The sequence below is a fragment of the Corticium candelabrum genome, chromosome 9, assembly GCF_963422355.1.
Source record: "Corticium candelabrum chromosome 9, ooCorCand1.1, whole genome shotgun sequence".
Classification (NCBI taxonomy): domain Eukaryota; kingdom Metazoa; phylum Porifera; class Homoscleromorpha; order Homosclerophorida; family Plakinidae; genus Corticium; species Corticium candelabrum.
Window position 1 is genome coordinate 5,279,771 of NC_085093.1, and position 20,626 is coordinate 5,300,396.

General features: G+C 41.0%; 4 protein-coding genes across 9 annotated transcripts; 2 read left to right on the top strand and 2 right to left on the bottom strand.

The window, feature by feature from the left end:
• Positions 1-209: 209 nt before the first annotated feature.
• Positions 210-2,778, top strand: LOC134184688 (52 kDa repressor of the inhibitor of the protein kinase-like). Its single transcript, XM_062652433.1, has 3 exons — positions 210-339; positions 450-633; positions 708-2,778. The coding sequence occupies exons 1-3, from the start codon at positions 210-212 to the stop codon at positions 2,776-2,778; spliced, it is 2,385 nt and encodes a 794-aa protein (XP_062508417.1).
• Positions 2,779-7,122: 4,344 nt separating this feature from the next.
• Positions 7,123-11,160, bottom strand: LOC134184809 (uncharacterized). 3 transcript variants are annotated; one of them, XM_062652560.1, is made up of 9 exons: positions 10,976-11,160; positions 10,594-10,912; positions 9,934-10,094; positions 9,830-9,876; positions 9,624-9,767; positions 9,452-9,553; positions 9,104-9,391; positions 8,860-9,038; positions 7,123-8,806 (listed from the first exon to the last, which is right to left on the bottom strand). In XM_062652560.1, the coding sequence occupies exons 1-9, from the start codon at positions 11,152-11,154 to the stop codon at positions 7,925-7,927; spliced, it is 2,301 nt and encodes a 766-aa protein (XP_062508544.1). In that variant the 5' UTR covers positions 11,155-11,160; the 3' UTR covers positions 7,123-7,924. The 3 variants fall into 3 exon arrangements, with proteins under 3 accessions (XP_062508544.1, XP_062508542.1, XP_062508543.1); XM_062652559.1 differs by having other exon boundaries at positions 7,125-8,806; positions 8,860-8,894; positions 8,955-9,038; positions 9,104-9,553; XM_062652558.1 differs by having other exon boundaries at positions 7,124-8,806; positions 9,104-9,553.
• A 295-nt stretch (positions 11,161-11,455) lies between these two features.
• Positions 11,456-18,676, top strand: LOC134184551 (uncharacterized). Of its 3 annotated transcripts, XM_062652276.1 has the most exons (6): positions 11,456-11,705; positions 11,769-11,871; positions 11,938-12,016; positions 12,078-12,513; positions 12,571-12,758; positions 12,827-13,703. In XM_062652276.1, exons 1-4 carry the CDS (start codon positions 11,528-11,530, stop codon positions 12,261-12,263), a joined length of 546 nt encoding a protein of 181 aa, XP_062508260.1. In that variant the 5' UTR covers positions 11,456-11,527; the 3' UTR covers positions 12,264-12,513; positions 12,571-12,758; positions 12,827-13,703. The 3 variants fall into 3 exon arrangements, with proteins under 3 accessions (XP_062508260.1, XP_062508258.1, XP_062508259.1); XM_062652274.1 differs by having other exon boundaries at positions 11,457-11,705; positions 11,938-12,513; positions 12,827-13,510; XM_062652275.1 differs by lacking the exons at positions 12,571-12,758; positions 12,827-13,703 and adding an exon at positions 18,497-18,676 and having other exon boundaries at positions 11,457-11,705; positions 11,938-12,513.
• On the bottom strand, positions 13,657-17,096 carry LOC134184550 (serine/threonine-protein kinase phg2-like). 2 transcript variants are annotated; one of them, XR_009970674.1, is made up of 9 exons: positions 16,931-17,096; positions 16,502-16,867; positions 15,842-16,002; positions 15,738-15,784; positions 15,534-15,674; positions 15,015-15,463; positions 14,866-14,949; positions 14,177-14,805; positions 13,657-14,121 (listed from the first exon to the last, which is right to left on the bottom strand). XR_009970674.1 is itself a non-coding variant. In XM_062652273.1 (8 exons), exons 2-7 carry the CDS (start codon positions 16,613-16,615, stop codon positions 14,905-14,907), a joined length of 957 nt encoding a protein of 318 aa, XP_062508257.1. In that variant the 5' UTR covers positions 16,616-16,867; positions 16,931-17,096; the 3' UTR covers positions 13,657-14,805; positions 14,866-14,904. The 2 variants fall into 2 exon arrangements, 1 of the variants encoding a protein (XP_062508257.1); XM_062652273.1 differs by having other exon boundaries at positions 13,657-14,805.
• Positions 18,677-20,626: the final 1,950 nt, after the last annotated feature.

Here is a 20,626-nt window from a genome sequence, read left to right on the forward strand (position 1 = left end):
CGAGGCAATAAGATCTGCTCATGCTCAAAGAACTTCATTCGACAATCCTACGCATCTACTGATTCCGTGAAATCGTCAACAAATACTTCAAAATGAAGAGACATGCTGCTACACCTAGCACTTCATTCTTCCCCAAAAGGAGCAGAGAAGGTACATGCAGATGACAAATTTGCATCTATACTATATATAATAGAGTTTGACAAAATTCAATGGATTACCATTTACTGACTATTCCCTTTACTACAGAGTCCGAGGGAGAGTCACACTCAAGTGCAGATATAGGTTCGCCATCACAAAACCGTGTAACAGAAGACCCTTGCGGGGCCCCAGATGGTTCTGGTAAGTAGATTATAAATATTATTATCTTAAATTCAAATATTAAGTTACATACACGTAGCTGCAAATAGAATACAAACTATCACAACACCAATTAATTTTAATGTTTGCAGGTCCAAGTCGAATGTCACCCTGTGCCACCACTCTGTCCCAAGTTGAGTCAAGCACTGCTTTCCCTCCTGACGATATTGGAGCACTGTTGAAAGCAAACCAGAAGTTAAATGACTTGGATCCGACACGTAAATACCAATTGCTTACATCTGAGCCAAATCTTGATTCTTCCTATTACCCAAAGACGTACTGTGCTGTTTCTAAACAATATCGCCACTTTACACCAAGCTCGTTTAAAAATATCCTTGGCTCTATTACAGTCGTGCAGAGGATGGGGCATTCTGCCGAGCCTTTGCAATTTTTGCTCCTGAGTTACCTGGTGGACATTCTACAGGTCAGTTCGTGACTGCACCTTTTAGAACATGGCGAAAACTATATGACAGGACGCTAGCTCATGGCAAGCTTGATTACCATCTTGCTTCTCTGGCAAAGATGAGTGCATTCTTGGATTGTTATAGTAACCCATCACAAGCTATTGACACAGTGCTTGTATCCGAGGCTCGGAAGCGGATGGAGGCTAACAAGAAAGTGATTTCGTCTACGTTAAAAATAGTTTTGCTGTGTGGAAAACAAGGCATAGCGTTTTGTGGTTATCGTGATGATTGTTTCAACTGGGAGGATACTGAGTATGAACACTCAAACCCAGGGAATTTCATTGAGCTTGTATGCTTTAGGGCTGAAACTGACAATATTCTCTCTGAACATCTCAAGAACTCTCTAAGAAATGCTAGATACACACCCAAAACAATTCAAAACGAATTGATTGAAGTGGTTGGCAAGTACATCTGCAACGAAATTATAGCAGAGGTAAAGAAGAGCAAATGCTACACTGTCGTTGTTGATGAAGTCACTGATATTTCAAACAAAGAGCAGCTCTCAATTTCCCTTCGCTACGTTTATTATGGTACTGTGAAGGAAGTATTCATTGCCTTTGTCTCAGTAGAAAGGATCACAGGAAAGAATATTGCTGCAGCAATTTTAAACTGGATACAGACAGTTGGATTGTCAACAAGTGATATGCGAGGGCAGTGCTACGATGGAGCCAGTAACATGTCTAGAGCAAGATCAGAGTGTAGTGCTGTTATTCAACAGCAAGCTCCAAAGGCTGCCTATTTCCACTGTGCTGCTCATCGATTGAATCTTGCTGTAGTGTCTGCATGTAAGATCCAAGCATTCATGAATGTTGAGGCATACATCGGAGAAATTGCAAGGTTCTTCGCATTCTCTCCCAAAAGGCAACGACTGTTTTATAAGACAATGGATAAATTCCTTCTAGAAGCCAAGGCCCAAAAGCTCAAAGACGCCTGTAGAACAAGGTGGGTTCAATGTATTGATTCGTACACAGTCATTCTTGAGTTGTTACCGGCATTTCACACATCTCTGCAAGCTATGGTTTCTCCAGGACAACACAAAGACTTTGGTACTGATTGGGGCTGGAATGGCAATACAATCACAAAGGCGAATGGCTATCTGTATCAGCTTCAGCCGGCTTCTTTCTTAGTTTGCTTCAAGATTCTCCTTGAAATCTTGCAATGTCTCAAAGGCCTCACAGTCAAGCTTCAAATGCAAGCGTCAGTACGTTTAATCCTACAGAAAATGAGAAAGGACTGTGTCCAAGAATTCAATAAAATCTTTGCCGAAAGTGTTAAGTTAGGACAAGATCTCCATGGTGAAGATTTTGAGTTGACCAAACCACGCATTTCAAGGCGACAGTCTCATCGAAGCAACATTGAAGCATGCAGTGCAGAGCAGTATTATTGTGTAACCATGTACAATGAGTTCCTATCTCATGTCATAAGGGAGCTTGACAACAGATTTTCTGGAAACCAGTACTTGGTTCACGGCTTGCTTCATTTGGTTCCAAGTAAGGTTGCTTCTGAATCTCATGATGACTTTCCAGAAACACTCAGTCAATCTTCTGATTATTTCAAAGACGACTTGCCTCATCACGACATGCTTTCCATTGAGTATCGAATGTGGGTCCGGAAATGGAAGTGTTCAGATGAAGTTCCAACAAAGCTTGTTGATGCACTCAAATCATGTGATGAGATCCAGTTTCCTAACATATTTGTTTTGTTGAAGTTGACTTTAACGCTTCCAGTCACCACTTGCGAGTGTGAGAGAAGCTTTAGTCAACTCAAACTGATTAAAACCTGCAGAAGATCTACAATGACAGATGATCGATTAAATGGATTGGCAATCATGAAACTAAACAGTGATAGATGTGAAAGAATTCGGAAATCTCCAGAAGCACTAAATCTACTTCTGAACTCATTTGCATCATTACATCCTAAGGGAATGAAGATTGCTTTTGTTCTAGCTGATCAATAATTTCACGTTTTTAACATGTAAAATCATTTAATTCCACTGTGTACATTGTACTAAACATTATGTCTTAATTAATGTATATAATATTATATGTATGGCATATATAAATAGCCTTAGCTGCTATAACCCTAGATTGAGATAGCTAGCTTGCTGCTACCAGCTGGTGCAGCTAGTTCTTGTTTATGCTGGGGAATTATTTGGAATTGGTTTTTACGCCCAAGGGAGACAGCTCCGAAGTTCTTAATTATTAAAGTGACTGAATCCTAACAAAAGTAGGCAAAGTAGGCGTGGTTAAAATTTTGTTTTATAGATCCTCCTTTCTCAATTTCTGAATCCGCCAATGACGTGAGCATCGATCCACGTGTATCAGTCTCATGAGTGTAGTGATTATAGACAGTCTGCATAGCACAACGGAACGAGGTTGTAATGTTTTCAGAAGTCTTTTGTTTCTGTGTCTGCATGCAAGTACGATATCTCTTGAACGGCTTGACATATCACAATGACATTTTAGAATAGGAAGATCCTACCATAATCGCAGATGTGTTCAAAATGGCACTTGGGGTCGAGTTACCCCTGACAGAATCTCGCTGCGAATACGTTGTGAGTCGTCGCAAGTCAGTGAATTAACCCTGATATTATGATTTTAATAAACATTTTGACATGCTTCATATTTGCTTTTATGTGTTGCCATTTGGAAATTTGAGATCAACTGACACCCCAGGATGCAAGTCAGAAGAGCACGCTTTTCAGTTTGCATGTGGGTTTTGCAATTCCATTGTAGATGGCTTCTACTTCATAAATGTCTCTGCTGAAATATTACTGACTATAGATTGTCAACAATGAGAGGAATTTCAAGCTGATCAGCAGTGCAATCTAGAAGTAGCTCGAGTAATGGGAACCATTGCATTCACTGCCTCAGAAGTATTTCTGGACAAAGAAGAGAAGAATCGAGAAACGAAAATTGATGTTTATTCCTAAGTTCTCCATGTTTTACCATGAATTATAGTCATTTAATAAACTGTCATACTCAGGTATTCTATCATTCTGTTGCAACTGAAAGAAATGACGCCTGTAAATGGTATGTTACTTTTTACTACTTCTAAGCTTGAATGAGAGTATCGATATGTCATTTTCATGTAACTGGAATGAGCAGTGCAGTGATTCGTGCAAATGTCCTGTCAAAAAATGATCTAAACTGAGTGACAACAACTGCAGTAAAGACTTTCAACATTTAATTACTGGCTGCTGGAGTGACCAGCCAGACAGCAGGCTAGGTTTTGGAGGTCAAGAAAGGAACTACATGTATATATAAGCGGATTTGTAGCTATCTTTTGTTGTAATTGTTTTTTCTAGTAGCAATTACAATGTTTGAAGGGATTATAGGAGAATCATCCATATCATGCAAACAGGGCAACCGTGTTGGCGTATTATATGCAGACAATTCAGTTACAGAAGTAGATTCTGGCAATGTGATTGGTAGCACTTCTATTCAACCAGTCTCTGATTCAAATGTATCATCATCAGCTTTGATAGTGATTGACTCTGTTTGATGAATCAAATTTGGGATCAAACTACTTCATTGTCACATTCTGTTTCTACGCCTTCCAAAGTGGTGCCAGTTCCAAGTGCTTCCGGGGCATCATTATGAAATACGATACTTGGAATGAGTCCCAGTCCTACTAGTACAACTATGCCATTTACATCATTCTTGTCATCTGTGACTCAAAACCAAGTTGATATTCCAACAACTGCAGCAGTCAACTTCTACCTTCTTTAGATGCTCTTTCTTTACACGACAGAAGTGGTCCCATTTTACCTCGTATGTTCTCTTTATGACAGGACAGTTGAATTGCAGCTGAGCTCTCTTGTGAAACTATAGGTGTGTCATATGCTGTGTGGATTTTTTGGACCCTTTTCCAGTGAAACCCGTTTTACCGGTCAAAGAAACTGTGGATAGAACAGGTGATATACACAATTGCAATAGCTGCTTATTTGGTTTTGGTAGTAATTTTCAGTGTGTGTGTGTGTGTGTGTGTGTGTGTGTGTGTGTGTGTGTGTGTGTGTGTGTGTGTGTGTGTGTGTGTGTGTGTTTGGGGGGCGGTGCGGTAGAACAGATGGTAGAGCGTTGGTGATGACATCCGGGATCTTGTATTCTGTGATGAGGGTTGATGATTCGATCCTGGGGAAGGCGACACTGTCGCAGTTTCCTTGAGCAAGAAACTCACCCACAGTTGCTTATCTCGACTCAGGGGTATAAATGAATACCCGGTCATTGACTAGCCTCGCTCCAGACGCAGTGTGGATTGCAGCCATGGATGCGCTTCCATCACCACTGATCGTCTGGGGTGGACCAGACCGTTGGCTTGGCAGCAACATCATGCAGCAGACGTGTGGGCCTTGGTGTCCAGTCCCAGAGGTGTGCCATTGTCAGTGCCCCGGCCTGGATGACTCTGGCCAAGCTCCAGGTGGATTGTAGTGCTGGCCCCAAGACTCCACGTAGCGCATGGAGGCCCTGTCTCTAGAGACAGGGCAGCTCTCTCCACAACTGACCTCAAGGCTGATGTTGAAAGACGTGGAGGGCTTAACATTTATCCATAACATTTGTGTATGTGTGTGTGTGTGCGTGTGTGTGTGTGTGTGTGTGTGTGTGTGTGTGTGTGTGTGTGTGTGTGTGTGTGTGTGTGTGTGTGTGTGTGTGTGTGTGTGTGTGTGTGTGTGTGTGTTGAGTGTGTACAGAAAATTCATAAATTATCTAACCATATAAGCAAGACCAAACGAAGAGACCATACGCATATATGTGGTCAGCAACATCGATTACATCTTTCAAACTCTTTACAGACTGTTCTACTTGTCAAGTAAAAGCTCTTGAGAAACTACTGTGTTCTCAAGGCACAGACACAGGTCAGCTTAATGCCACATTAAATCGGTCTACTAACTGTTCAGCTATTAAACTGTTTGCATTGAGCAGTTTTAGGCACAGCAGTCAGGAGCTTCATCACAGCAGTTGTTGCAGCTAGACCATCTGCGCTGAGTACACCCACGGTTTAGTCATGTGAGAGGAGCTAGGTCGGGTATGGAGGAAAAGTTACTTTCAATAAAAAATAATTAAATTCGATTGATAAAGCAAAGTTACGATTTAATATAGAGTATACGGTGTGCTAGACTATGATAAGTGTACAGACAGACAGACAGACAGACAGACAGACAGACAGACAGACAGGCAGGCAGGCAGGCAGACAGACAGACACACAGTTAGAATGTTCATAATATTACTTGCAAAGAGCTGTAATACTGTCTGTCAGCTAATCCCACTGCATCAACTACAGGTCATTTAAGCACTTTGCTGATAGGGATGTGGTCTGTGCTCTCACATTCAGAAATGTACGACAGGAACCTGGACAGATTACTGAGGATGATGTTAACTGTTACATCATATTGAAACTTTTGATTTTTGCTTGTCATTACTTTACAGTCTCATCTTACCAAAATGGTTGACTCTGCTGCCTCAACTAGCAAAGAGGCATAGCTTTCCTAATTGTATTGGCACAGTCAAGGGCAAAGGGGTAGTCAGCGGCATATCCACAACTTATACATCTGTGATTTCCTGTCGAGTGACAAAGGTTAAATTGGACGAGTTGCTCAACTGTGCCTGAAGTAGGAGACAGAATCAAAACAAGTTTTACAGCCAATGATTGCCTGTTTGTCACGTATTATTCCCAAGGTAGTAATAGTATTTACTGGAGCTTGAAAATTAGTGCATGTGATATCAACAATGAGAAGTGGGTGACTTCTGTTCTTTGGAACTTGGGTTACAACTGGAATGCTTCAGTGGTGTATCAGATGGTGACAATTAAAAGATATATTGTTAGAGGTAAACTGGTAGTGCAAAGCTCAAGCAGTCAAGGAATACCGTAGCAGTGTTAACTATTATTGATAACATGCCTTGTATTGTTGGAGGATGGGCTGGCCAGTACATTAACTCTGTAGAAGGCATGCATATCTATTTCTGACCTTCATTTGCTTATTCTGCGTGCAACATATCACAGTGACAGGTTTGTATAGCCTTTGCCATGAGGACAATAAAAGTGTTTGTAGATATCTTGTATGTACTGTGGTCTGAATAGCTATCTTGACGAACGCGCCCTATCTAGAAATGTAAAAGGGCCGGACTTAATAATAAAGCTTTTTAATATCTATTTTATTTATAAATTAAAATATTCTATAGACAGTACACTCTGCTATTTTGAAATGGCAGATCTTAATATAATCATTATTTTATATCTATCCTATTTAATTAATTGTATTACCTTATTATTTCTAATATAATCACAGGTCTCCAATACATCTCCACTAGAAGCTAGCAAACTAGGGACCCTAGCTCATACAAAGAACAAAAGTTAGTCTCCAATACAAAGCAGACACGTCAAGTGAAGTACCACTACCTAGTAGTGTACCACCACTACCTAGAATAGTGTACCAGTAGTCAAACAGTGTCACTGTGTATTCGATATGGCAATAAATGATAGCGAAATAAATGTGAGCACAGTTGAGTTAACCAACATTGAAACTATGTAGGACACGGTCTTCAACAAAGACATGTCTCTAGTAAAGACATCTGTCAGGCCCTTTGAAAAATAAGGACATGTTATATTAAATGTGGTATCAATTATTACTTACCTGTTACTCTCTCTTCTGTAATACTCAATGTGCCTAACATTAAAAATGTTGCTATCTACTGTAGTACTTATTACGTGTTTCAGTTTCTTAAAGACATACAACTCTGTGCATCACTAGTCCCAACCAGTTGGCAGATACAGATGCGATGTGAATCTTGGCATGTATTGGATCAAATGCGTACTGGCTAAACTGATTCCATTTCACTCAATACCGTGCAAGTGAACCAAATTTAATACATGACCATCACAACAGATTAATAAACAATGCATAATATTCCACACCTAAATTTTCCAGTCTATTAATTAAAATTGATATCAATTAAATTGCAGCATAACAGGTGTGCTTGACTGCACCAATAGCTGAAAACCGAGTAGCAATACAGTTATAGCAAACACGCTCATTGTCAAACTCTGGGCCATCTGGAGTCTTCTTTCCTTATGTTTTACCTACAAACTTATGTGTTGCTTACAAACTACTGTTCCATATTCAATGCCTCGACAGTGTTCAGATCCGACAGTGTGCCATCACGCATCCCTCCGGCTGCTAGAATGATTTCATCTGCAAAAGTGCACATCCCATGCAGAAAACGAGGATCGATCATCGATGGCAACGGCTGCCAAACACCAGGCCAGCTGTCCAACCACGATACACTATTTCCTATCATTCCATTATATTGAGGCATCATTCTTCCGCCACCAACTACAAGCTTTCCTGATGCAACAGCACATGAACAGCCATACAGTGATGTCGCAGGCAGACTAAGCAAATGAAGGTCAGAAATGGACATGGCTTCTACAGAGTTAATGTACTGGCCGGCCCATCCTCCGACAACACAAAGCATGTTATCGATAATAACACTGCTACACAATTTTCTTGCCTGCTTGAGCTTTGCACTACCAGACTGCTGACCGCTTCGCATATCATAGATCAACACATTGCCCAATGTGCCAGATTGATATTCACCTCCAACGATATATATTTTGTCACCATCCGAAACAGCACTGAAGCATTCCAGTTGTGACCCAAGTTCCAAAGAACAGAAATCACCCCACACGTTATTATCAATATCATATGCACTAATTTTCAAGCTCCAGCCAGTACTACTATTGCGTTGGGGATAATAAGTGGCAAACAGGCAATCGTTGGCTGTAAAAATTGTTTGAATTCGAGCTCCTAGTTCAGGCACAGTTGCACGACTCATCCAACCTTTGTCGCTTGACAGGATATCACAAAGATATAAGTTATGAAAGTCACTAACAACCACCTTGCCTTTGACTGTGCCGATACAATTAAGAAAGCCATGCCTCTTTGGCAGTTGGGGCAACTGTGTCCACCTTTTTGGTAAAAGATGAGCCTGCAAAGTAATGGCAACAACGTCAACAGTTTTGATATGATACAACTACTAACCTCCTCCTCAGCAATCCGTCCAGGTTTCTGTCGTGCTGTTTCAACAAAAGATAACCCATTATCTAAATCACGATGACCATGTAAAAGGGTATCACCTATTCTGTCTGCAGATTCTTCAACTGTTACAATGGGTTTCACTGGGAGAGGGTCCAAAAACCCACCCATACCATATGACACACCTATAGTTAAACAAGAGAAGTCAGTTGCAATTCAACTGTCCTGTTATGATAATAAGAGAACATACGAGGTATAATGGGACCACTTCTTTCGTGTAAAGAAAGAGAAAGTAAAGAGGGTAAAAAGTTGACTGATGCAGTTGTTGGAATATCAACTTCACTTTGAGTCACAGATGACACAGATGATGTAAATGGCAGAGTTGTACTGGTACGACTGGGACTCAATCCAAATACGGTATTTGATAATGCTGCGCTGGTAGCACCTGAATGTGGCACCACATAGGAAAGCGTTGAAACAGAACTTGAAGCAGTTGATCCCAAATTTGATTCATCAAAAGAGTCAAGCAACATTGAAGCTGATGATGATACATTTGTATCAGAGACTGGTTGAATAGACATGCTACTAATCGCATTGCCAGTATCTACTTCTGTAGCTAAATTGTCTATGCCACCACGGCTGCTCTGATTGCATGAGATGGATGTTTGTCCTATGATCCCTTCAAACATTGTAATTATTTCTAGAAAATCAAACAATTGTAACAAAATAAACCCACAGCTTACCTAGTATATGTCTAGTAATTGTTTTACCTCCAAAATCTAGCCTGCTGTCTGGCTGATCATTCCAGCAACGAGTAATTAATTGTCGAAAGCCTTTACTGCAGTTGTTGTCACTCAGTTTAGGTCTCTGGTTAGCCAGGACATTTGCACGAATCACTGCACTGCTCATTGTAGCTACATAAAATAGCATAGTGACACTCTCATTCAAACTTACAAGTAGTACAAACTAGAGCAACCATAAACAGGCTTCATTTCTTTCAGTTGCCACAGAATGATAGAATACCTTTGTAGGACAGTGCATTCAATGACTATACTTCAGAGTAAAACAAGGAGAACTTACGAATAAACATCAATCTTTGTTTCTTGTTTCTTCTCTACTTTGTCTAGAAAGACTTCTGGGGCAGTGAATGCAACGGTTCCCATCACAGTTGAGATACTGCTCGATTGAACTGCTGATCGTCTTGAAATTCCTCTCATTGTTGACAATCCAAAGTCTATAATCTGTCAGCAAAGACATCCATGAAGTAGAAGCCATCTACAATGGAATTGCACAACCTGCCTGCCTACTGAAATGTGTGCTTTTCTGTGTTCAATCGTGGGTATTAGTTTAGAATTTATGATAATTTTTTATTACAATTGCTTTGATCGTAAACTTCAAATGGCAAAACATGAATTGATGAATGGATTTATTTATTTATTAATCAATTTGATAAAAGGAACATGTCAATTGTAAACAACTATTATGACATTGTCAAGCTTCGACTCTAACTGCCAATATTGAACTCGGCTGAGATATTAGCAGCTGAAATTTCATATGTATAGTAACATGTGAAGCTGTCTACAGATATCATACTTACAAAGAGACACAAACAGACAAAGACACAGACAGACAGATAGACACAAAAACGAAGACCTCTGAGAACATTACAACATCAGCCCATTGTGTGTTATGTTCCTGGTACTGACAATAATTCCATGATTGATACCCATGGATGCTCACCTTGCAGGAGTAATTGCAATCAACTAAAACATTGGCTGTTTTCAAGTCTCTGTGTATAATTGAAGGGTTGAGACTGTGCAAAAAGTCCATTCCCTTTGCAATTTCCAAACTCATCTTCAGTCGACAGCTCCACTTTCTGATTTCAGGATGCTCACGTTCTCCTGACAGCAACATGCTCTCCAAATCCCCATTTCCTACATGCTCCATTACAATCGCATAATGGCCATGATCAGTGCATAAACCCAGTAATCGAACAACGTGAGGACATTCAGTCAGTCGATGAAGGATGGTAACTTCTGACAGAAAACTCTTCTCATCACTAAAGCAGATTTGCGTCAACCGCAGTAAAACAATGCTATTATAGCTCTTCTTGTGTATTTACCTAGGTTTCAGTCTCCTAGGCGTTGAGAGAATCTTTATGGCAACTAGTTGACCAGAACCTCTCAAGCGACATCTATAGACTTCTCCGAAGGTGCCTGAACCAAGCCAGTCATTGCCCGTGTCGTAGACAAAGTCATCTGACCGAAACAGCGTCGGCCTAGGATCACTGGCTGCAGCCATTGCTCAAGACCCTGTTGACTGCCCGTATGTTTGAAGCCAGAGCTGAGTATGCGAAATGACCTAAAACACGCGTCAAAGCGTGTGTGCATCAGTTTAGCTAATAGTGTAGCTTTTAAATAATTAGTGATTGTTAGTAAGTTGTGCATTACGAGAAGGAAAATTGGAGGCGTGGTCACCTCATGTGATTCTTTCTCTCGAAAAATCTGGCTCATTTATATAGGTAGGGTTTACTCTGTAACATATACATTTTACAGCTACGTTTGTCTGTTAGTTGAAAGGGAGAAACATGTATCCAGTCAATAGAAAAGTCTAGTTGCCAGCTTTCCTAAATGATCACGTTGTATACGGGGTTATTTTCCTGTTGAAGCATCGCATGGAAACTTGGCTAGAGCAAAGCGTGTTGTCAGAGTGCTACAAGCCGCTGTCTGACGCTGGAATCAATATCCTCGAGATTGCTGCTCGCCTGACGAAGGAGGACCTGAAGATGGCAAAAATCGAGCAGAGTGACATCGTTGAGAGACTTTTGACAGCTTGCAGCTCGTTGAAATTTGGTAAGATTGACGATATGTGACAGAAATGTGGGATTAACGTCGTAAGTTATTCACTTGTTGAAGGTAAACTATCAATGGATGTGGAAAAAGTAGATGGAAAAACTGATGGCGGTCAGCACGTGCCCACGGCGTCTTTTACTGCCAACTGTGATTACCAAGCGACGGAGTATGTCAAACTTACCTACCTAACTGTTTGAATATGACAATGAACGTCTTGTAAATGGCATTTTAGTGACAGTGAGCTAACAATTAAGAAGGGGGACCTAGTTGTGGTGTTGGATAAAAGTGACAAGGACAGATGGAAAGGAGTTGTACGTGAAACTGAAGGCTTCTTTCCGCGTAGGATTTTTAATGAAATCCTAAATTCTTCAGCCAGCAGTCCACAGCCGCTTTCAGATGAGGCAACTGCAAAGGAACCAGTTATTGTCAATCAACCAACAAGAACAACTGCATCAGGTGCTGCAGAGGTACCAACATTGCGTGAAGTTGCAGAGGGAAGGACAATCGAGATCAAGCCACCACTTCATCACGCCCTACAGAGGAACTGAATGTGCTTGAGCTTGCAGAGGGAAAGGACAATCGAGATCAAGCAACAACTGCCTCACATGCTACAGGTATCAATGGTGCTTGAGCTTGCACTGGGAAACGTCGATCAAGGTCAAGTGACAACTGCATCACATGCTACAGAGGGATCAACGTTGCTTAAGCTTGCAGAGGCAAAGGATGATATAGCCACAGAAGTTAGCTCTGCGTGAAGCGACAAAACTGGAAATCTCCATGACCTTGGTGGTCTTGTTGCAGTAACAGGGTAGGATGAAGAAGGAATTTAAGTGTTTTTACCTTTTTTAATTTGTTGTTTATACAGGGAGCAGACCAGGTTGCAGCAGTGGCTGGAAGAGGTTCAGCTGTCTGACCTCTACAAATTGCTTTGTGATGCAGGGATACAAGATCTGGAAGCGCTTTCACATGTGAGCAGGGATGAACTAGAAAGAGCAGGAATCAATAAAAATACAATAAGCAGACTACTGACTGCAAGCAATATGTTGAAATTGGGTAAGCATATTGCTGTGTATTAGTTAGAGACATTAGTCTATGCCATGACACTTGATATGGTTCTACAGGTGCATCACATTCAAGGGGTCAACTATATACAGCTGAACATGGCTATTTTCAAAAAGAGTAAAGACACTTGAACATTTCATGCACATTTGGCTTCTGTTCTGTTCTGACTGTCAATATTATCTATTGTCTAGTGATTCCAAATTGACAATTGATAGAGGTGACAAAGTTTTAGTAACTGACATGTCAGACAAGCATAGGTGGAAAGGTACTGTCGATCAGTATGAAGTTGGTTTCCATCTTGGGTGTTTGATAGCAAACAGAAACCTTCAGTACGTGATTCTCAACAATTGCCAGTCGCTGCTAGTGCAGATGATGAGGCAGCCAGGTCTGACTTGACAATCTCTAAGCATGAACTCCAGCCTTCTCAAACAGCAGACCCATCATCTTCGCCAGCAAGTTGTTATCAACAAGAACCATCTGCTAATACACAACAATCAGCTTCTATTGAAACTGCAACCGGGGAAGCTGAAAATGTTGTTTCTTCAGGTTCAATAGACAGTGCTGTTTGTCACTGGCAAAGTGGAGATTTGGTTGGTTGGCTGAAGCGTATCTGCTTTTACAACTTTTATAGTACTTTTGGTAAACTTGGCATAACAGATTTTCCTTCAGCTGTGGCTGTCACTGACGGGAGGCTGAAATTGTCATACGAGAACCGGACACTGCCAGGCTCACGTGAGTCTGGGGACGAGGCTAAATCTCGGCATGTATTGGATCAAATGCCTTCCGGCAAAACTGATTCCATTTCACTCAATACGGTACAAGGGAACCAAATTTAATACATGAACATCACAACAGATTAATAAACAATGCATAACATTCTACACCTAAATTTTCCAGTCTATCAAAATTGATATATATTATATTGCAGCATAACAGGTTTGCTTGACTGCACTAATATGCTGAAAAGCGAGTACTAATACAGTTATAGCAAACACACTCATTGTCAAACTCTGTGACATCTGGACTCTTCTTTCCTCTTACACAGCAAACTTACGTGTTGCTTACAAACTACTGTTCCATATTCAATGCCTCGACAGTGTTCAGATCCGACAGTGTGCCGTCATGCATCCCTCCGGCTGCTAGAATGATTTCATCTGCAAAAGTGCACATCCCATGCAGAAAACGAGGGTCGCTCATCGATGGCAACTGCTGCCAAACACCAGGCCAGCTGTCCAATCACGATGCACTATTTCCTATCATTCCATTATATTGAGGCATCATTCTTCCGCCACCAACCATGAGCTTTCCTGATGCAACAGCACAAGAACAGCCATACAGTGATGTCGCAGGCAGACTAAACAAATGAAGGTCAGAAATGGACATGGCTTCTACAGAGTTAATGTACTGACCGGCCCATCCTCAGACAACACAAAGCATGTTATCGATAATAACACTGCTACACAATTTTCTTGCCTGCTTGAGCTTTGCACTACCAGACTGCTGACCACTTCGCATATCATAGATCAACACATTGCCCAATGTGCCAGACTGATATTCACCTCCAACGATATATATATTGTCACCATCCAAAACAGCACTGAAGCATTCCAGTTGTGACCCAAGTTCCAAAGAACAGAAATCACCCCACACATTATTATCAATATCATATGCACTAATTTTCAAGCTCCAGCCAGTACTACTATTGCGTTGGGGATAATAAGTGGCAAACAGGCAATCGTTGGCTGTAAAAATTGTTTGAATTCGAGCTCCTAGTTCAGGCACAGTTGCACGACTCATCCAACCATTGTCGCTTGACATGATATCACAAAGGTATAAGTTATGAAAGCCACTAACTACCACCTTGCCTTTGACTGTGCCGATACAATTAAGAAAGCCATGCCTCTTTGGTAGTTGGGGCAACTGTGTCCACCTTTTTGGTAAAAGATGAGCCTGCAAAGTAATGGCAACAACGTCAACAGTTTTTATATGATACAACTACTAACCTCCTGCTCAGCAATCCGTCCAGGTTTCTGTCATGCTGTTTCAACAAAAGATAACCCATTATCTAAATCACGATGACCATGTAAAATGGTATCACCTATTCTGTCTGCAGATTCTTCAACTGTTACAATGAGTTTCACTGGGAGAGAGTCCAAAAACCCACCCATACCATATGACACACCTATAGTTAAACAAGAGAAGTCAGTTGCAATTCAACTGTCCTGTTATGATAATAAGAGAACATACGAGGTATAATGGGACCACTTCTTTCGTGTAAAAAAGAGAAAGTAAAGAGGGTAAAAAGTTGACTGATGCAGTTGTTGGAATATCAACTTCACTTTGAGTCACAGATGATACAGATGATGTAAATGGCAGAGTTGTACTGGTACGACTGGGACTCAATCCAAATACGGTATTTGATAATGCTGTGCTGGAAGAACCTGAATGTGGCACCACATCGGAAAGCGTTGAAGCAGAACTTGAAGCAGTTGATCCCAAATTTGATTCATCAAAAGAGTCAAGCAACATTGAAGCTGATGATGATACATTTGTATCAGAGACTGGTTGAATAGACATGCTACTAATCGCATTGCCATCATCTACTTCTGTAGCTAAATTGTCTATGCCACCACGGCTGCTCTGATTGCATGAGATGGATGTTTGTCCTATGATCCCTTCAAACATTGTAATTATTTCTAGAAAATCAAACAATTGTAACAAAATAAACCCACAGCTTACCTAGTATATGTCTAGTAATTGTTTTACCTCCAAAATCTAGCCTGCTGTCTGGCTGATCACTCCAGCAACGAGTAATTAATTGTCGAAAGCCTTTACTGCAGTTGTCACTCAGTTTAGGTCTCTGGTTAGCCAGGACATTTGCACGAATCACTGCACTGCTCATTGTAGCTACATAAAAATAGCATAGTGACACTCTCATTCAAACTTACAAGTAGTACAAACTAGAGCAACCATAAACAGGCTTCATTTCTTTCAGTTGCCACAGAATGATAGAATACCTGAGTAGGACAGTGCATTCAATGACTATACTTCAGAGTAAAACACGGAGAACTTACGAATAAACATCAATCTTTGTTTCTTGTTTCTTCTCTACTTTGTCTAGAAAGACTTCTGGGGCAGTGAATGCAATGGTTCCCATCACAGTTGAGATACTGCTCGATTGAACTGCTGATCGTCTTGAAATTCCTCTCATTGTTGACAATCCAAAGTCTATAATCTGTCAGCAAAGACATCCATGAAGTAGAAGCCATCTACAATGGAATTGCACAACCTGCCTGCCTACTGAAAAGTGTGCTTTTCTGTGTTCAATTGTGGACATTAGTTTAGAATTTGTGATAATTTTTAAATACAATTGCTTTGATCGTAAACTTCAAATGGCAAAACATGAATTGATGAATGGATTTATTTATTTATTAATCAATTTGATAAATGGAACATGTCAATTGTAAACAACTATTATGTCATTGTCAAGCTTTGACTCTAACTGCCAATTTTGAACTCGTCTGAGGTATTAGCAGCTGAAATTTCATATATATAGTAACATGTGAAGCTGTCTACAGATATCATACTTACAAAGAGACACAAACAGACAAAGACACAGACAGACAGATAGACACAAAAACGAAGACCTCTGAGAACATTACAACATCAGCCCATTGTGTGTTATGTTCCTGGTACTGACAATAATTCCATGATTGATACCCATGGATGCTCACCTTGCAGGAGTAATTGCAATCAACTAAAACATTGGCTGTTTTCAAGTCTCTGTGTATAATTGAAGGGTTGAGACTGTGCAAAAAGTCCATTCCCTTTGCAATTTCCAAACTCATCTTCAGTCGACAGCTCCACTATCTAATTTCACGATGCTCACGTTCTTCTGACAGCAACATGCTCTCCAAATCCCCATTTCCTACATGCTCCATTACAATAGCATAATGGCCATGATCAGTGCATTTCCTACATGTTCCATTACAATCGCATAATGGCCATAATCAGTGCATAAACCCAGTAATCGAACAACGTGAGGACATTCAGTCAGTCGATGAAGGATGGTAACTTCTAACAGAAAAGTCTTCTCATCACTAAAGCAGATTTGCGTCAACCGCAGTAAAACAATGCTATTATAGCTCTTTTTGTGTATTTACCTAGGTTTCAGTCTCCTAGGCGTCGAGAGAATCTTTATGGCAACTAGTTGACCAGAACCTCTCAAGCGACATCTATAGACTTCTCCGAAGGTGCCTGAACCAAGCCAGTCATTGCCCCTGTCGTAGGCAAAGTCATCTGACCGAAACAGCGTCGGCCTAGGATCACTGGCTGCAGCCATTGCTGAAGACCCCGTGGATTGCCCGTATGTATGAAGCCAGAGAACGGTACGCGAACTAACCTAAAATACGCGTCGAAGCGTGTGTGCTTCAGTTTAGCTTATAGTGTAGCGTTTAAATAATTAGTGATTGTTAGTAAGTTATGCATTGCGAGAAGAAAAATTGGAGGCGTGGTCACCTCACGTGATTCTTTCTCTCGAAAAATCTTGCTCAATTATATAGGTAGGGTTTACTCTGTGACATGTACATTTTACAGCTATGTTTTTCTGTTAGTTGAAAGAGAGAAACATGTATCCAGTCAATAGAAATGTCTAGTTTACAACTTTCCTAAATGATCACGTTGTATACGGGGATATTTTTCTGTTGAAGCACCGCATGGAAACTTGGCTAGAGCAAAGCGGGTTGTCAGAGTGCTACAAGCCGCTATCTGACGCTGGAATTAATACCCTCGAGATTGCTGCTCGCCTTACGAAGGAGGACCTTGAGAGGGCAAAAATCGAGCAGAGTGACATCGTTGAGAGACTTTTGACAGCTTGTAGCTCGTTGAAATTTGGTAAGATTCATGGTAGGTGTGAGAAATGTGGGATTAATGTCGTAATTTATTCACGTGTCGAAGGTAAACTATCAATGGATATGGAAAAAGCAGATGGAAAAACTGATGGCGGTCAGCACGTGCCCACAGCGTCTTTTACTGCCGACTGTGATTACCAAGCGACGGAGTATGTCAAAATTACCTACCTAACTGTTTGAATGTGACAGTGACTGTCTTGTAAATGGCGTTTTAGTGACAGTGAGCTAACAATTAAGAAGGGGGACCTAGTGGTGGTGTTGGATAAAGGTGACAAGGACAGATGGAAAGGAGTTGTACATGAAAAGGAAGGCTTCTTTCCGCGTAGGATTTTTAATGAAATCCTAAATTCTTCAGCCAGCAGTCCACAGCCGCTTTCAGATGAGGCAACTGCAAAGGAACCAATTATTGTCAATCAACCAACAAGAACAACTGCATCAAGTGCTGCAGAGGTACCAACATTGCGTGAAGTCGCAGAGGGAAAGGACGATCTCGATCAAACCACCTCTTCATCACACGCTACAGAGGAACTGAAGGTGCTTGAGCTTTCAGAGGGAAAGGACAATCTAGATCAACCAACAACTGACTCACATGCTATAGAGGTACCAATAGAGCTTGCACAGGTAAACGTCGATCAAGGTCAAGTGACAACTGCATCACGTGCTACAGAGGAATCAACGTTGCTTAAGCTTGCAGAAGCAAAGAATGATGTAGCCACAGAGGTTAGCACTGCGTCAAGCGGCAAAAGTGGACTTCTTGCAGTAACAGGGTAGGATGAATAAGGAAGTGTTTTATCTTTTTTTATTTTGTTGTTTATACAGGGAACAGACCAGTTTGCAGCAGTGGCTGGAAGAGGTTCAGCTGTCTGATCTCTACAAATTGCTTTGTGATGCAGGGATAGAAGATCTGGAAGCCGTTTCAAGTGTGAGCACAGACGAACTAGAAAGAGCAGGAATCAATAAAAATACAATAAGGAGACTACTGACTGCAAGCAATATGTTGAAATTGGGTAAGCATATTGCTGTGTATTAGTTAGAGACATTAGTCTATGCCATGACACTTGATATGGTTCTACAGGTGCATCACATTCAAGGGGTCAACTATATACAGCTGAACGTGGCTATTGTCAAAATGGGTAAAGACTCTTGAACATTTCATACACAAATTTTGCTTTTGTGACGTTGTGACTGTCAATGTCTATTGTCTAGTGATTCCGAATTGACAATTGAGAGAGGTGACAAAGTTTTAGTAACTGACATGTCAGACAAGCATAGATGGAAAGGTACTGTCAATCAGAAGGAAGGTTGGTTTCCATCTTGGGTGCTTGTTGGCAAACAGAAACCTTCAGGGAGTGATTCACAACCATTGGCAGCCTCTGCTAGTGCAGATGATGAGGCAGCCAGGTCTGATTTGACAATCTCTAAGCACAAACTCCAGCCATCTCAAACAGTAGACCCATCATCTTTGGAAGCAAGTTCTGATCAACACGAACCACCTGCTAATAATACACAACAATTATCTTTCATTGAAACTACAACTGGGGAAGCTGAAAACGTTGTGTCTTTAGGTTCAATAGACAGTGCTGTTTGTCACTGGAACAGTGGAGATTTTGTTGGTTGGCTGAAGCATATTGGCTTTATTGACTTCCATGGACGTCTTGGTAGAGTTGGCGTCACAGATCTTTCTTCAGCTGCAGCTGTCACTGAACAAAAGCTAAGGAAAGCAGGCATTAAGAAGCAATGGAGGATTAATAAGTTTTTACAAGAAAGTGCAAAGTTGAAGGATGGTAAAATTGTTTCCTTGTTTGTAGAAAGGCTAGATTTTTTGTGTGTTTTGCAATGTTTGTTAGAATTCCAAGAAGATTCAGATACTGATGATTTTGGTCCTAGCATGATAGCTTTTGAAGCATACCATGATTACAAGGCACAAAGGTAAGGTGGTGACTGCAGTTTTGGTGTCTTGTTTGATGTTTCTGTTTTAGTGATGGTGAGTTGACTATCGAAAAGGGTGAAATGGTAATTGTGTGGAATCAAACCAACCCACGCCAATGGAAGGGCTGTGTAAACAACAAGAAGGGTATGTTTCCTTCGTGGATTTTCAAGAAAGGATTAAAACGACCGTCGGGAGCACCGTCTTCACGTGGTGATACAGCAAAGAAACATTCGGGAGTTGATCCAAACACTCAGAACAAGCGATCAGAAGTTCAAACTTTGTTGTCAGTTTCACAAAATGACAAAGCAGATGATCACTTAGCAACTCAAGTACCTAATGTTCAACCCTCTGACCATCGAGACGCACTATGTGTATCATCTGGGCTTGGTGAGAAAGATTAGTGTTTGTTATTGTTGTCACAAGCATTACTTACTATCACTACCGTGTCTCAATTAAATCAGTCTTGTATTTATGTATGTACAGGCTCTAGTGCTCAGCATGGTGAGACTAAAGTGTCTGAGTCATCAACGTCGAGTAGTAGTGATGCTATTACATCAGGCATAAACAATGGCGCTAAAGTCAGTGCGGATGAAGCATCTGGCAGTTCAAGCAAGGTACACGAATTGTATTAGCTTTTGTTTATTCTGTTTCAAAGCTCACTAAGGAATACGTATGCTGCCTATTGTTTCTGCGTCCATAATAATAGTACAGTATGTGATATTGTACAGTAGGTGATGTGTGAGGGTTTTGCTGCATGGTAAGACGTTGTTGTTGTTGTGGTTGTTGTTGTTGTTGTTGTCGTCGTCGTCGTCGTCGTTGTTGGTGGTGGTGTGGTTGAGGTTTAGTCTCGCGTAGCCAGACCCGTTTTCACCGCGTCATACTTCCAGGCTACAAAAGGTTCTGGTGAGCAGCCTTTGATGTGGCTGTGTGCCGCGTAGCCAGAATCGGTTATCTAAAGACCGGATTTAGTTTTGTAAGCGCTTCACTAAAGACGAGATTGGTATGCACGCAGTGCAATC

Excerpts from the sequence above, each read along its gene's own strand:
- LOC134184688 (XM_062652433.1), top strand. The coding sequence starts at position 210 with ATGGATTACCATTTACTGACTATTCCCTTTACTACAGAGTCCGAGGGA. Across the intron at positions 340-449 it reads CGGGGCCCCAGATGGTTCTG|GTCCAAGTCGAATGTCACCC; the intron begins GTAAGTAGATTA and ends TAATGTTTGCAG. Across the intron at positions 634-707 it reads TCTTCCTATTACCCAAAGAC|TCGTGCAGAGGATGGGGCAT; the intron begins GTACTGTGCTGT and ends GCTCTATTACAG.
- LOC134184809 (XM_062652558.1), bottom strand. The coding sequence starts at position 11,154 with ATGGCTGCAGCCAGTGATCCTAGGCCGACGCTGTTTCGGTCAGATGAC. Across the intron at positions 10,095-10,593 it reads ATTGCAATTACTCCTGCAAG|ATTATAGACTTTGGATTGTC; the intron begins GTGAGCATCCAT and ends CTTTGCTGACAG. Across the intron at positions 9,877-9,933 it reads ACAAAGATTGATGTTTATTC|GTATTCTATCATTCTGTGGC; the intron begins GTAAGTTCTCCT and ends TGTCCTACAAAG.
- LOC134184551 (XM_062652275.1), top strand. The coding sequence starts at position 11,528 with ATGGAAACTTGGCTAGAGCAAAGCGTGTTGTCAGAGTGCTACAAGCCG. Across the intron at positions 11,706-11,768 it reads TTGCAGCTCGTTGAAATTTG|GTAAACTATCAATGGATGTG; the intron begins GTAAGATTGACG and ends CACTTGTTGAAG. Across the intron at positions 11,872-11,937 it reads TGTGATTACCAAGCGACGGA|TGACAGTGAGCTAACAATTA; the intron begins GTATGTCAAACT and ends ATGGCATTTTAG.
- LOC134184550 (XM_062652273.1), bottom strand. The coding sequence starts at position 16,615 with ATGAGTTTGGAAATTGCAAAGGGAATGGACTTTTTGCACAGTCTCAAC. Across the intron at positions 16,003-16,501 it reads ATTGCAATTACTCCTGCAAG|ATTATAGACTTTGGATTGTC; the intron begins GTGAGCATCCAT and ends CTTTGCTGACAG. Across the intron at positions 15,464-15,533 it reads CAGCAGGCTAGATTTTGGAG|AAATAATTACAATGTTTGAA; the intron begins GTAAAACAATTA and ends TTGATTTTCTAG.